The sequence below is a fragment of the Centrocercus urophasianus genome, unplaced genomic scaffold (assembly GCF_019232065.1).
Source record: "Centrocercus urophasianus isolate 14NV4802_14NV808 unplaced genomic scaffold, USGS_Curo_1.0 seq_59, whole genome shotgun sequence".
NCBI lineage: Eukaryota > Metazoa > Chordata > Aves > Galliformes > Phasianidae > Centrocercus > Centrocercus urophasianus.
This window is the reverse complement of record NW_024885188.1, coordinates 75354-89780: the sequence shown is the minus strand read 5'-3', so window position 1 is coordinate 89780 and position 14427 is coordinate 75354. Positions and strand designations below refer to the sequence as shown.

General features: G+C 50.6%; 1 protein-coding gene across 1 annotated transcript; it reads left to right on the top strand.

Annotated features, from left to right (window-relative positions):
• The first annotated feature begins 3597 nt into the window (after nucleotides 1-3597).
• On the top strand, nucleotides 3598-14255 carry LOC122169853 (ceramide synthase 4-like). Its single transcript, XM_042836324.1, has 10 exons — nucleotides 3598-3764; nucleotides 4879-4996; nucleotides 5772-5890; nucleotides 7490-7547; nucleotides 8026-8076; nucleotides 8778-8870; nucleotides 9860-9988; nucleotides 10249-10355; nucleotides 10859-11003; nucleotides 14181-14255. Exons 1-10 carry the CDS (start codon nucleotides 3598-3600, stop codon nucleotides 14253-14255), a joined length of 1062 nt encoding a protein of 353 aa, XP_042692258.1.
• Nucleotides 14256-14427: the final 172 nt, after the last annotated feature.

Genomic DNA, 14427 nt, shown 5'->3' with positions numbered 1-14427 from the left:
TCCCTTCTCTTGTCAGCACTGTTGCCTCAAAGGGGGGGAACTCCAAAGGCTGTAATGAAGAGAGTTCCCACCCCAGTCGTGGTTGTAGGGGCTAGAAAATCCAAGCAGTTGTGTCTCAGCTGTCAGATAATGAATCCCATCTTGGAAAGTAACAATTTCAGGAGAAGAGAGGGGACAAGGAAATTGATATTCTAGAAGACAACACCGATCAAGTGCTCATGTTTTTATGTAGGATGATTGGAGATATTTGCAGTCAGCTTGTGGTAAGAAGGGAATAGAACACCCCTGTTCTCAGAGGGAGAAGAATCAGAGAACTGAAGAATCTGCTGAACTTCATGGCACAATGCTTTAATTTAGGCTTCTAATTCTGGGGCCGCTGCCTAGATGTGCTGGGAGTTTAAAGCAGTAGGCAGTGAAGTCAGGATGCAATTCTGATTCATTCCTTTAGACGTTTTGTATCTTATATCCTGTGTAGTTTTAGACTTTTGATTCTGTAATGCCTTAGGAGAGTTAAATAGATATGGCACAGATTTCTGTCTTATAGATCTATTAAACTATGAAACCACATTACTAACAGATTTGCTGTTACAATAGCAGGGACTTAGTCTGTGCAGGCCATGCAGACGCTTCCCTGTCTGTGCCTGGCAAGGTCCAGTGCTAACTGATGGACACGGACCAAGGAAATGCCCAATTCTAGGAGGTGGTGCACATTTATAAAGTTAAGAGGCAAATGACAGTCTAGTAGGATGACGGTTTTCAGCAGCTCACCAAGTTCACCTGAAATATGACTGGGGAAGCTTTGATTTTAGCCTTTGGTCTTAGGTTTCAATCAAAATATATTGGATAACTTCAGAGGGAAAAGTGGTTCCAGCACAGGTGATTGATTCCAGGGCAGTGACATACTCAGAGCAGAGCATCTCTTCCTGCATCATCATTTCATGCGGATCATTAAATCCATGTTTGTTGAAGACAGCTTCTCTCTGGATGTTGGGGTAATTTAGAGTTCAGAGTACAATTTCTGTATACGGTCATGTTTCTGTAATCCACATGTGCAATCTTGCCACTCCTCTGCAGGCGGTGAGCTCAGGAGGAATGGTTATGTATCATTTTGTACTACTGAATGTAACAGTTCTTTGTAAATTACTTTTGAATGGCTTGGCTCTCTGGGCTCTTTTCTACTTCTTGGACTCTCAGGAGGTGAGCAGGCTGGTTGGTGACACGTCTTGGTGCTGTTGCCAGGGCTGTTGAACACTCAGCGTGCATGGAGGTGATGCTGCAGAGCATTCAGCCGTATCAGGCCGGCCAGAAAAGAGCAGCAGCTGCCTCCTTTGTGTCCTGCTTGGTGAAGCTTCATTTGGCCCTGAAGCAGTTTGGGGCACCCCTGTGTTAAATCTAGAGGCAGTCCAGGTGACGTGGCACTGACAGAGCAATGGGAGTCCACAGTCTGGTGGGTGATTTGGAGCTGTGGGGACGTGGGAAGGGAAATGCATCTGGAGTCTTCTTTGTCGTGAGGTTTCAGAAGGGTGGCAAGGATTGATGCTGTAAAATCACAACACATCTGAGGAGCAGAATGCTCTGCCCAGGCTCATTGTAAGGCTGATCTGATCACTGTGAAAGGATGCATCAAGGATTTGGGAGGGCTCTTGGGGGCTGAATTAGGACACTTCCACTGAGTAACTGAGCATGGCAGCGGTGAATCACTGCGGCCCATCACACAGCAGAATTTTTCTTGCCATCAAATTGCTATGGCTCAGCGAAGCTCTGTGTGCTGCTTTCTCCCCACAATGGCTCCACATTCGCTCTATGTCTGCTCTGGTGTCAGGAAGTTTGTGAGTGCTGCATTACTATTTCTGAATTCATTGCATCAACTCCCTTTATCACCACCCATGGACGCAGTTCCTCTTGGAGCATCACAGACCTCAAAACTGAGAAGCTGCTGTAAAAACCTGCAGCAAAACTCTGTGTCACATCTGCTAAAATAACCCAGCAGAGCGAATGGAGCTCCGGGTGCAACAGCAGAATCTCTTTGCAATTGATCCTTATCAGCCCTGTGTGCAACAAAGGAGTGCACTGCACCATGTGTGCGCCAAGCCGTGTCATCAAGCTGCAGGAGAGATGGAATGTCCAGCTCCAGGTGAGCTGTGAGAAAGAGAACCTCTCCTGGTGTCTTTAGGCAGCTGTGCAGTGCTGAGCTGGAGACTGGAACAGCTGGGCCCCAGGGCTGGCAGCTGGCACCGAGCTGCTGGCTCCAGTGGGCACTGCTTGGGGTCGTGTTTTTAAAGCACGCACTGGAAACATGGGAGAAGTGCATCCACTGTGTTTCTTGATTCAGACACATATGCCCAAGGGAGCCTTTACTGGATGACTGCGCTTCAAACAACATTGCTTTTCTCATCTGCACGTGTGCAACAGACAGTGCCTGCAGGCAGGGGCGTCCCTAAGAAACAGCAGAAAGCTGAAGTCATGTCTAAACAAGGAAAGGACTCGTAAGCTTGGCAGATTGATCTGGACATACCAGGAAATACACTGAGAAACAAAGGGCAGCAGTAATCTGCTCTGAAAAACACTGGGAAAACTGTAGGAGACTTAAAATAATAAGGGTGAGAAGGGATCAGGCTGGAGCTGCCTGTTGCTGCCTGCATAAGGCTTTCCTACTTGGAAGCAGGCGGTGTCCACATCAGCTGTCTTCTTGCTGAGGCTGCATCCCACCAAATGATGGGCATGAAGGGGTTCTATAAGAAACAGCAATGGAATAACAGCAAACCTTCAGCCTGGGTGGTATTCACCCAAGAGCCAAGAGGGAGCTGACACAATAAAGAGTTCAGCTACCAACTGAGCAGGGTCGCTGTTGTTTCAAACCATGGTGGTGTCAGAAACTGATGGAAGTCCCAGGTGGAAATGTGAGGAGCTGCTGACATCTGGTCCGAGCAGATTGGCACAACGTACCATGAGTTACTGGAAACGTGTGTGAACATTACGTTGTGGGAAAGAGCTCCCATGTGTTGTGTGTGAGGAAATCATGTCTTTCTCTGCCAGAGTTCTCCCAAAGAGTCAACAAGTTTATGCAGAGGAGAGAACCTGCTGGTAGTGCTTTGCAAAGGTGTTCAGAAAGACTCCTGGGCAGAGGTCCGAAGAAACACCTGAGGTTCTGTGAGAAACCAATAGATTTTTCACAGCTATGTCTTGTTAGAGATGCCCAATGAATGGGTGGTGGTCTAACAGGCAATGGCTTTGCAGCTTGAGAAGAGAAAGGCTGGTAGAAAATGGGAGCAAGAGATGTCCCTTCTGACACTGTCACCAGGAAGGGACTCGTAATCCGTGTGATGGAGTACAGCTGAAGATATCCACCTCCTTAACACCCACAGAATTATTTTCTTGTACCAAGACATCTCACCCCACCTCCAAGCTCGCAGGCAGGTCAGGACAAGTGGTGTTGGAAGTCATACTCATGGGATCGAGTGTGCGGCACGGAGTGTGAGCAACGAGCTGCTGGGCTGGGTGTTCCGGAGCGCCGGCAGTCCTGATTCAAGAGCAAGTTTTACATCTCCCTGCTGAGTCCCAGAGCCTCTGCTGTCTTTGTCCACCACCTCGACCAGGATGGGACTGTTGGAGGAGCTCTGGCACCACCAGCACTGGCTGCCATCCGGAGCCACCTGGGAAGACATGAAAGAGTCTGCGGACACACACTACCCAAAGCCTCAGGACCTCTGGCTCTGCATCCCCGGTGCTCTGCTCCTGATCGTTGTCCGATACGGATTTGAAAGGTGGGTGCCACAAATCCAGCTGCTTCTGTGCTTGCTGTCAACAGTGTCTGTGCAGGGTTGCTCTGGACTTACCTTTACCCATCTCCTAACCACGATAAAGCTGGCAGGGGTTTGCTCCAGAAATACTGCATCTCTCTGAATTTTGTGGCATTAAGCATTTGTGTGGCAGCAATGACAAGTCCATCACTCAGCTGCACCTCAGCCATGTGTGGAGAGTCCCTCTGGAAAGAGGGGACCGGACTCTGCAGAGAGACCAGCTGGGAGCATGCAACACAGAACAAGGCATTTGCTGGGTACATCAGGGCTGGAAGCCACTGCAGAGCCAGGGGTCAGCCTGGTCTTAGAGGATACTCCCAAGCACGCTATGCAAGTCCCCACTCTCAGCACAGAGGAAGAGGGAGAGGACAGCTGTGGCTCCCACAGCCTGCTGTGGGACCGTCCTGTTCAAACCACTCCTTCCTCCTCCACAGCTCTGCCCTTCCCTGTCCTTCTGGCACCAGAGCTCCCCAGTTCATGCAGGGTTGAGGTACTGCAGTGCCTCAGCGATGGGCGTTCCACCTTGACGGAGGGAAATGGTCCTTCCAAGCAGAGCCTGTGAGCTGACAGCCATCTCCGGGCTTTTGGATGGGAACGATGCAGATCCGTGTGGCTGAGTTTAGGATATGGATTCAGACTGGGCTTTGGGCACCTGTTCCAAAATGAGGGACTGACACTGAGGGGAAATCAAGGAATTATCAGTGAGAGTGGGGCAGATTGTTGGGCAGACATGCAGCTGTCCAGCCCGGCAGAGCAGGGCTTCAGTACCTGTGGAGTGGGAAGGCTGTGCCCAGCAAACCTGCCCTCAGCTGGAACGTGAGCCTTCTCTGATGGCCCTTCGATCCAGCCTATCCAGATCCCTATGCAGAGCCACCCTGCCCTCGGGCAGATCAACACTCCCACCTGACTTGATGTCACCCACACACCTCCTGAGGGTGCACTCAATTTCCTCATCAAGATGGCTGATAAAAATATCAGAAGAATGTGGCCTCGATACCAATATTCCTTATTGTTGTCGCCACTTTGATGGCAGAGGGCATCACATCCTCTCCGCTCTGAATTCTCTTTCCTCTCGTAGAACCATAGCTCTGCCCCTGGGCAGGAGGCTGGGAGTGAGAGACAAGCAGAGGCCCAAAGCTCAGCCCACTGCCACACTGGAAGGCTTCTACAGGCTGCTGGGCAGGACCCCAAAGGAGGTGAGTGCCCCTGTGCTGAGAGCCCAGGCAACCAATACCTCCTTCCCCCATTGCCAACCACCATTCTGGGGAAGAAGCAGATATTTCACCACCAATGCATTCAGCAGCCACAGCCCCAGCACCACCCGTCTGGTGTGTGTCAGATCGAGCAGATAGCTGGGAGCAGTCTGCTTTCCCAGCAAAGCAGCCATCCCCCACAGTGGGCAGATCCTGTGGATAAGGCTTCTTATCTTTAGCAGAGTCCTTCGGATCATTGCTCACAGTGAAGCACTCCTGAGTCTATAAAATAATGATTGACTTAAATTTGTATGAAGCTTTGTCAAATTAATTTTGACTGTTTGTTGCTCAAGCAATTGGATGTTCCCCCCTGATGTTACTGAGTGAGCTAGTATGTTTCTTTCACATCACAGACAAAGCTAATTTTCTCTTCCTTTGTAACCCACAGCTGATAATCATCTGTCAAACACACTTCAGAGGTGAAAAAATTGTAGTTAGGCTTTCAGAGCAGGCACTGAGTCCCACTGCTGGAAAAGTTGGACAGAGAGAGCCGGTGCTAAGCTCCAAACCTGGGTTTACATATTTCTGCATGGAGTTTTAGGACGGCCAAAGTGATGCGGGAGGTCAGCAGTGCAAGCACAGCAGATGCAGTTCTTTCCCAAAGAGAGGCGGTCTCTGGGGAAGCACCGACCCCGAGGGGCAGAAGCAGCCCCTGCCCCCACATGGAGACAGAAAGAGTCAGGGAGGCGAGGCGCTGCTTTCCCCATCTGTTCTGCAGGAGGACCTGATTTCAGTGGCCAAGCAAAGCGGCCTGCCAGTCAGAACAGTGCAGAGCTGGTTCCGGCAGCGGCGGGCCCAGGACCGTCCCAGGCTTACGAAGAGGTTCTGTGAGGCGAGGTAGGTGGACCAGCGTGGGGATGGGAGCCTCCACCAGCGAGCTGCATGGCAGCACATGTTGTACTTTCCACTCTTATATGAAGTTGTGAAGTCTCCTTCTATGGAGATTATCAAGACCAATTGGAGGCTGACCTGTGCAAGCTATTTAGGGAACTGCTTTAGCAGGGGGTTGGACTCGATGATCTCTTGAGGTCTTTTCCACCCCTGCAATTCTGTGATTCTGCAATCATAGAATCACCAAGGTTGGAAAAGACCTCCATGATCATCCAGTCCAGCTGTCCACCTACCAGCAATATTTCCCACTGCACCATGTCCTTCAGTACAGCATCTACACGACCCAGGTCCAGTTCTGGGCTCCCCAGTACAAAACAGACAGGGATCTCTTGGAAAGAGTCCAACGGAGGGCCACAAAGATGGTGAAGGGCCTGGAGCATCTCTGCTATGAGGAAAGGCTGAGTGAACTGGGTCTGTTCAGCCTTGAGAAAAGAAGACTGAGAGGGGACCTGATCCAGGTCTATAAATATCTGAGGTGTGGGGGGCAGAATGGCGAGGCCGGACTCTTTTGAGTGGTGAGTGGAGACAGGACAAGGGGAAACGACCGGAAACTGCAGCACAGGAAGTTCCGCACCAATGTGCGAAGGAACTGCTTTACAGTGAGGTGAGGAGTGCTGGAACAGGCTGCCCAGGGAGGTGGTGGAGTCTCCTGCTTTGGAGATGTTCAAGACCTGCCTGGATGCCGACCTGTGCGACCTGCTGTAGGGAACTGCTTTGGCAGGGGGTTGGACTTGAGGAGCTCTGGAGGTCCCTTCCAACCCCTACAATTCTGTGTGATACTGTGATTTTGTGATTCTGTAACCCTTGAACACCTCCAGGGATGGTGACCCCCCACTCCTTGGGCAGCCCATTCCAGCGCCTGACCACTATTTTGGAGAAGGAATTTTTCCCAACATCCAATCTGAATCTTCCCTGGTGTAACTTCGGGCCATTCCCTCTCACCCTTTATTATTCTAAGGAATATTGCAATAATATATGGAATCAGAAAGGACAGAGGAGTGTCTAGATGAAAAGTGGGATCTCAGCTTGAGGCTTTAAACTGTATGTACAAAGAGGCTCCAATCAGGCACAAGATCCTCTGTTCCTCGTTCTCTGAAAACAACGTTTCTCAGTGCTTGAATCCTGTTCCCACATCACAAAAGGAGGCAGGTAGAGGCACCTCGGGAGTGATGCTGATTCCCACTTAGTGCTGGCAGCGTACGTCTGGGATTTGGGCACAGTAGAACCCAGGTGAGCTGTGGGTACCCCACTGCCTTACCAGCACATTGCTGCACATGCAAACAGAGCTGAGCTGCTGCAAATCTGTGTCCAAACAGAACCCCTGTGGGCTTCTCAGCTGGTGGGAGAGCACCTGGGAGGGTGGGATCCCACATCCATCTGCCCGCACCTATTCCTTCTCCAGCTGCTTCTGCTCTCCAGCCCTTGTGCCTAACTACACCCATTTTGCTGCTTTCCAGTCAGGTGCTGGATGTGATGGCAAAGCCTGGGGAGGCATCTAAGCTCCAGAGGGAGTTATAATTCCCCCTTTGTTTCTTTCTGTTTTAGCTGGAGATTCACATTTTATTTCACATCATTCTTCTCTGGGGTGGCTCTCATATACGATGTAAGTATGTCAGCTGGGAAACACTGTGTGGTGACACCTTCCAGGTGTTCCTCATTCATGGAAAATAAGTTTGATGCTTCCGGGCTGCTCCAAGGAACCCATAGATGATGTGTGGCCATGACTATGGTTTTGGACCACAGTTTCAGAGTCAAAGAAGGACAAATTCAGGGACATGGCACAGAACCATTCCCAAACCACATCCAGCAGAACAGCCCCCTTCTCCAGATATGGGCCTGGCTATGTGGCTGTGGTGTCACCACGCTTTTCTTCATCCTGGCTGCACCCACTGCCCGCTGGGTATCATCACTTTTGGTGAAACATTCACCATTGACAACTGCCATTCACTTTTGCAAAGGTCAGGGCAGATTGGCTCTACCACAAGTACTCCGACGCCATCTGCTTACTGAAGTGCTTTTTCATGCTTTTGATGTACACTCTTAGGGATATGGACTCTTACTGCTGCCTTCTCTTTGTGCAGAAGCCATGGGTTTGGGATCACACTGTGTGCTGGCTGAGATACCCACAACAGGTGAGCTGCAAGTCTGTGGGATAACTCGGGTTGGAAGGAGGTTTCTTGTCAGCTGTGAGCAGGAGCAGGTTGTCAGAGCAGGTCTTTCTCCAGTCTGGTTTTGAAGACCTTAAGGGATGGAAACAGCACAGTGTCCCCAGGCAACCTGTCCTGTTGTTTGAAAATGGTCATGAGGACCAAGTTTCCCCTTAGGTCCACCTCTTGTTTCTAACCACGCACGCTGCCTCTCACTCTCGCACCATGAACCACAGTGAAAACCTGGCTGTCTTCCTGACCAGCTCTCTGCAGGTGGTGCGTATGGAGGAGCAGCAGGAGGCTGTCCTGCCTCTGCCCTGAGCAGCCACTTCTTCTCTATGAGTTTCTCTGTAATACAAGCCTGGCAGGAAGCAGCTCCACGTGTGGGGCCACAAAAGGGACCAGGCATTCAGGACAACCCTTGAATTCTTAAAGAGGAATGGGGACTGAAATTTCAGTGGGTGAACCTGGCTCTTCTCAGTTCCTCTGTGATGATCAGGGACTTGTCCTGCCCTCAGCCAGCACAGCAGCAAACAGTTCAGCCACAGGGGATGGGGGAACGTAGATATGACAGTCCTGCCCCAAATGCAGTCTGAATGAATGCGCTTACCTGGGAAGAGCCTTGTCCTTTCCTGTCCCCCAAAGCTAAGCAAGGGTTGTCATGCTGCCTTTTGCTTGTGTCACAGCCTCTCCTACCCACGCTGGGCTGGTTCTACCTGCTGGAGCTCTCCTTCTACTGCTCACTGGTCGTCACCCTGCCCTTCGATGTGAAGAGGAAGGTAAGTGGCAGCAGCACAACTACAAACCACTGCATTGGCACCACTCAGCCTCCTGGGAATGCCCAGAAAATCCCCAGCCCTGGAGGCAGCATCTGAGTGAGGGCACACTGCAGCCCTCCTCCCTCCCCTGAGCCTCACTCTACAGCAGCTTTGCCTTTCTGCCCGCAAGGCCAGGGGAGTGCTGTGGCTGACACAAAGACTGTGTGCCCAGCCAAGTGGCAACCACTGCGTAGGCACAGTGCTGTGGCCTGCAGTGTAGGCTGCACAGTTTGCAATTAATTTGACAATTACATTTTCTTGCTCTGCCCCAGAAATGGACTCTACCCAGCTTTAGCAAGCAGGTCAGTGACTTGCAGTGACTTAAAATTGCCAACCATCCCACAGTGTTTGCAGACAGGCTGCTGGCTGGAAAGCTGCAGTGCCTCCCAGAAGTAGCAGGAAGCTGCCATATGGGCCAGAGCTGGAGCTGGGCATCTCATGACCTCCACAGAGCACTGAGGGTTCCTGCTTTTTTACCCCATGCGGGACAGGGCTCTGAGCACTCTGACTGAGCTGTAGGTGGCCCTGTTTACTACAAGAGGTTTAGGCTAGATGACCTCAATGATCCCTCCCAACTCAATTCTATGACTACCTTTGCACATATAGGCTTGTCCTTGCTGCAGGGTTCTCTATTTCCACACGGGAAGGCATGTTCCCCACCTGCAGCATCTCCATCCGCCTCCATTGGTTCCTCTCCATGGGCAGTGCTGGGGAGTCCAGGCACTGCCTCCACTGTGGTTACTGGGCAGGTCCTGCCCCGGGCCAAAGGCAGCTACTGTTATCACACACAGCTCTTCAGTACATGGAAGGGTGAGCCCATGTACAGCATAGGAGGAAAGTAAGGAGCATTAAGGGGTGATGCTTTGTGGAGGTGTTTTCCACATCCAACAAGGCAGCACCATCCACAAACAGCTGCTGCCAGGTCAAGACACTCTGTCTTCTCCTTACAGGACTTCAAGGAACAGATCATCCACCACATTGCCACCATCACTCTGATCTTTGTATCCTACTGTGCCAACCTGATACGGCTTGGGGTGATGATCATGCTGGTCCATGACGCCTCTGATTACCTTCTAGAGGTGAGTTCCCCTCACTCAGAAATGCAGCTCCATGCTCACATCTGCCAGCAGTGCATTGCTACACGTGATCTGTGCGGTGGGAGGACCAGGAAGCATCAGATTTAGTTCTCCTGGGGGAAAGTGAGTGAGTGCAAACTGGGACATCAACCAACTAATCTGATAACTCGTCAGCTCATGGAAATCCCTGCAGACCTGCAGGAGAGGGATGGGTGAAGGAGCACGCTGGCACATGGGATGTATGGCTCTTTGTCTCTCTACAGCTGGCCAAGGTTCTCCATTACATGAAATGGAAGCGGGTCTGTGAAGCTGTCTTTATAGTTTTCGCTGTGGTGTTCATCAGCTCCCGCCTTGTCATTTTCCCACTAATGTGAGTTATGTTTTAACGAACAGAACATTCCAGGTAAGCTCGAAGATGAATCCAGCTAGAACTGAGGAGGAAAGCTGAGGGTTGTTAGCTATAAATTAACCTTGAGTCACAAACTGCCCTTCGTCCCCAGGCTGTGGCTGTGTCCCATGCTGGGATGTCAGACACCCAGCTCCAGCTCCAACACAGGGAGAAGCACTGCCTGCTGCTCCTGGAGGGCATTGCAGGTTTCCAACCAGCAGCCTGTCTGAACACTGTGGGATGGTTGGCAATTTTAAGAATCACTGCATGTCTTTTGGGACCTGGGCCGTGCTTGCTAGAGCTGGTAGAGTCCCTTCCTTGGGCAGAGCAAGAAGGCACCAAAGTGAAGCATGATTTCCCAGTCTTAGCACAGCTCAACTCTGCCCAGGGGACCCAGGAGACAAACATCTGTCCAGAAAGATTCTTGACCCTTGTAAGCCTGCTGGAGTCTTGTCTCCTCATTTGTTTCTCTCTCTCTCCCACAGCACATACTATTACTATGTGACAAAATTTGAGATGTTCTTCCTAAGCTGCCTGATAAACGCCTTCCTGATAATCCTGCAGTTGTTGCACATTTTCTGGTCCTTTCTAATCCTCCGGATGACCTTTGGTGTCATCCTGTATGGCGCGGTAAGAAAAATCTTTTTCTCCTCCATGACCACAAGATCCAGCATGGTTCTGCACACCTGCAAAGAAAGGGTGGGAGAAAAGGGACTGCCCAGCCAAACAGCCCAAGAGCTTCAGAACTGAAGTCACGTGCTGAGGGTTGTATGGGCACCTTTGATGGTGAAGATGAGGGAAGCAGTTCCCTTCTTGGGTATTTTGTTTGCTGGTGTTATGCCTTCAGCTTATGCTGAGCTGCACCCTCTTTAAATTAGATGAAGAGAAAAAATAGTTTCTCTGAAGGATGAAACACAGCACACTCTCATCTAGTTTGCATATGATGGCAAAATGAGGCGGAGTCGGTGTGTTCAAGGGCACTGCTGCTACCTGCGAGGGCTCAAGGAAGGTGGAGTATTTGGCTGTTGGGAACCCCAAGGAGGTCAACAAGGAAAAATCAGAAATCCTCCACCTGGTGAGGAAGAATCCTCTGCCAGAATACAGTAGGGCTCTGGGGCAGAAAAAGACCTCTGTGTTTTGGAGATGGACACAAACCAAGTGTGGGCTCTGACGGCAAAGAAAGCCAAGACAGTCCTGGGCTACGTGACAAGGAGCATAGCCAGCAAATCGCGTGACACCTCATCTGCTGTGTCCAGATTTGGGTCATCCAGTGCAATACAGGAAAGTAACAATACACAGACATCCAGCAAACTGCCACCAAGACAGTGAGGGGCTGAAGTACACGATCTGTGAGGAGGAGCTGAGGGAAATGGGCTCAGTAGGCTTTAGGAGAAGCTACTAAAAGCCTTCCAGCATCTAGAGGGAAGCTTTTAAAGAGGAGGAGCCAGGTTCTTCTTAGTGATGAACAATGGGAGAACAAGAAACAAAAGACAAAAGCTGAAATGCCCATTTCAATCTACATATGAAGAAAAACTTCATGGTGTGGGCAGTAAAGCAGCAGCAGAAGTTGCTCGGGGAGTGGAGTATGACTTACTGGGATGAACTGCACTGAGCATGGCCAGCAGGGCAAGGGAGGTGGTCCTCTCTGCTCTGCCCTGAGGAGGGCACAGAATACTGTGTCCAGTTCTGGGCTCCCCAGTCAAAACAGACAGGGATCTCCTAGGAGTCCACCAGAGGGCCACAGAGATGATAAAGGACCAGGAGCATCTCCTGTATGAGGAAAGGCTGAGTAACATGGCTCTGTGCAGTCTAGGGAAAAGAAAACTGAGGGGAGATTTCATAAATGTTTATAAATGTCTGAAGGGAGGTGGGAGGAAAAGGATGAGGCCAGACTCTTCTCAGTGGTGCACAGTGACAGGACAAGGAGTAATGGCCTAAAACTTGAACATAGGAAGTTCCATACTACCCATGTGAAATAACTTCTTTATGGTAAAGGTGATGCAGCACAGGAACAGGCTGCCCATAGAGGTGGTGGAGTCTCCTATGGAGATATTCAAGACCCATCTGGATGCCTACCTGTGTCACCTATTGTAGGGAACTGCTTTAGCAGGGGGTTGGACCCAATGATCTCTTGAAGTCCCTTCCAACCCCTGCAATGCTGTGGTGCTGAGTGATTCCGTGAAGCAGTGCAGTGCCCTTCTTCCTGAGAAGCTTGATTTGACATCAAAGCTGAGCACACTTTGACAAAGAGGTTGGACTACACGATCACCTGATGTCCCTTTTCAATATGACTTACCCTATGACCTCATGACCTATGGCTCAATGGCTCTATGTCCAGGTGGAGGCCGGTAACAAGTGGTGTCCCCCAAGGGTCTGTCTTGGGACCGGTGCTCTTTAACATCTTTATTAATGACATCGATGAGGGAATTGAGTGCACCCTCAGCAAGTTTGCTGACGACACCAAGCTGAGTGGTGCGGTTGATACGGTGGAAGGAAGGGAGGCCATTCAGAGGGACCTCGACAGGCTGGAGGGCTGGGCTCGGGTGAACCTGATGAGGTTCAACACGGCAAAGTGCAAGGTTTTGCATTTGGGCCGGAAGAACCCCAGGCACCCGTACAGGCTGGGAGGAGTGGTCCTTGAGAGCAGCTCGGCAGAGAAGGACCTGGGGGTCCTGATGGACGAGAGACTGAACATGAGCCAGCAGTGCGCTCTGGCAGCTCGAAAGGCAAATGGGATCCTGGGCTCCATCAGGAGAGGGGTGGTCAGCAGGGACAGGGAGATGATTGTCCCTCTCTACTCGGCTCTTGTGAGGCCCCATCTGGAGTCCTGTGTCCAGGTGTGGAGCCCTCAGTACAAGAAAGACATTGAGATTTTGGAAAGGGTCCAGAGGAGGGCGACTAAGATGATCAGGGGGCTGGAGCACCTCCCCTATGAGGACAGGCTGAGGGAGTTGGGCTTGTTCAGCCTGGAGAAGAGAAGGCTGCGGGGTGACCTCATTGCAGCCTATCAATACCTGAAGGGAACCTACACCCACGAGGGGAGTATAAACTCTTCAAAAGGGCTGACAACAGCAGGACTAGGGGAAATGGATCCAAGTTGAAGGAGGGAAGATTTAGGTTGGATGTTAGGGGGAAGTTCTATACAAGGAGAGTGGTTAGGCCCTGGAACGGGCTGCCCAGGGAGGTTGTGGATGCCCCGTCCTTGGATGTGTTTAAGGCCAGGTTGGACGGGGTCCTGGGCAACCTGATCTGAATGTGTATGTTTGGTGGCCCTGCTGGGCAGGGGGGTTGGAACTACATGATCCTTGAGGTCCCTTCCAACCCGGGTGATTCTGTGATTCTGTGATTCTGTGACCCTAAATACAGGTGCATGCATTTGTGAGTGCATATATCAATATATAAAATCCAAACTAGACTATGTACTCACAAAGCAATGAGAGAGAAGTTCCACCTTCAGTTTACCTATGTGAGGTCTAAGCTCTCTCTTTGTATTTGGCTCAGCTCCTTTAAGAGCCAGCCCACTCTGTGCCATTCATCGCATCCAGCAGTTTCTGTAGTCATTATATTAATAACACTTGTTTTATTAATGCACCAAAAAGTGCATTCAGATGTTACAGAAACACTTGACTGTTTCAGCCTTCCAAATACAGGGACAATTACCACACTGGTATTGAGGACCTGCGCTCACCTATTACTTTTATTACACCTCTCAGGTTACTTCATCAGTGCTCTGAAGGAAAGCAAGACTATCTGACGTAGCACGGCAGAGGTTCTGCAGCTCATTTAAATCATCTTTCTTTCCTACAGAAAAAAAAAGATGCAAGAAGTGACACTGAGGAAAGCGATGGGAGCGAAGCAGAGGATGCGACCAAGAACGAGTAGCGCGAGTTCGTTATCAAACACCGAGAGCCAGAGAGTCTTAAAAGTACAGAGGCTGAATAGGACCCAGGGGAAGAGGCCAGACTGACTCATAGACCCCTCTACAGTGGTACAACACAAAGCACCATCTGACATCTACATTGGCTGCTCCGAAAGTAATGCTTCCTATTTACTT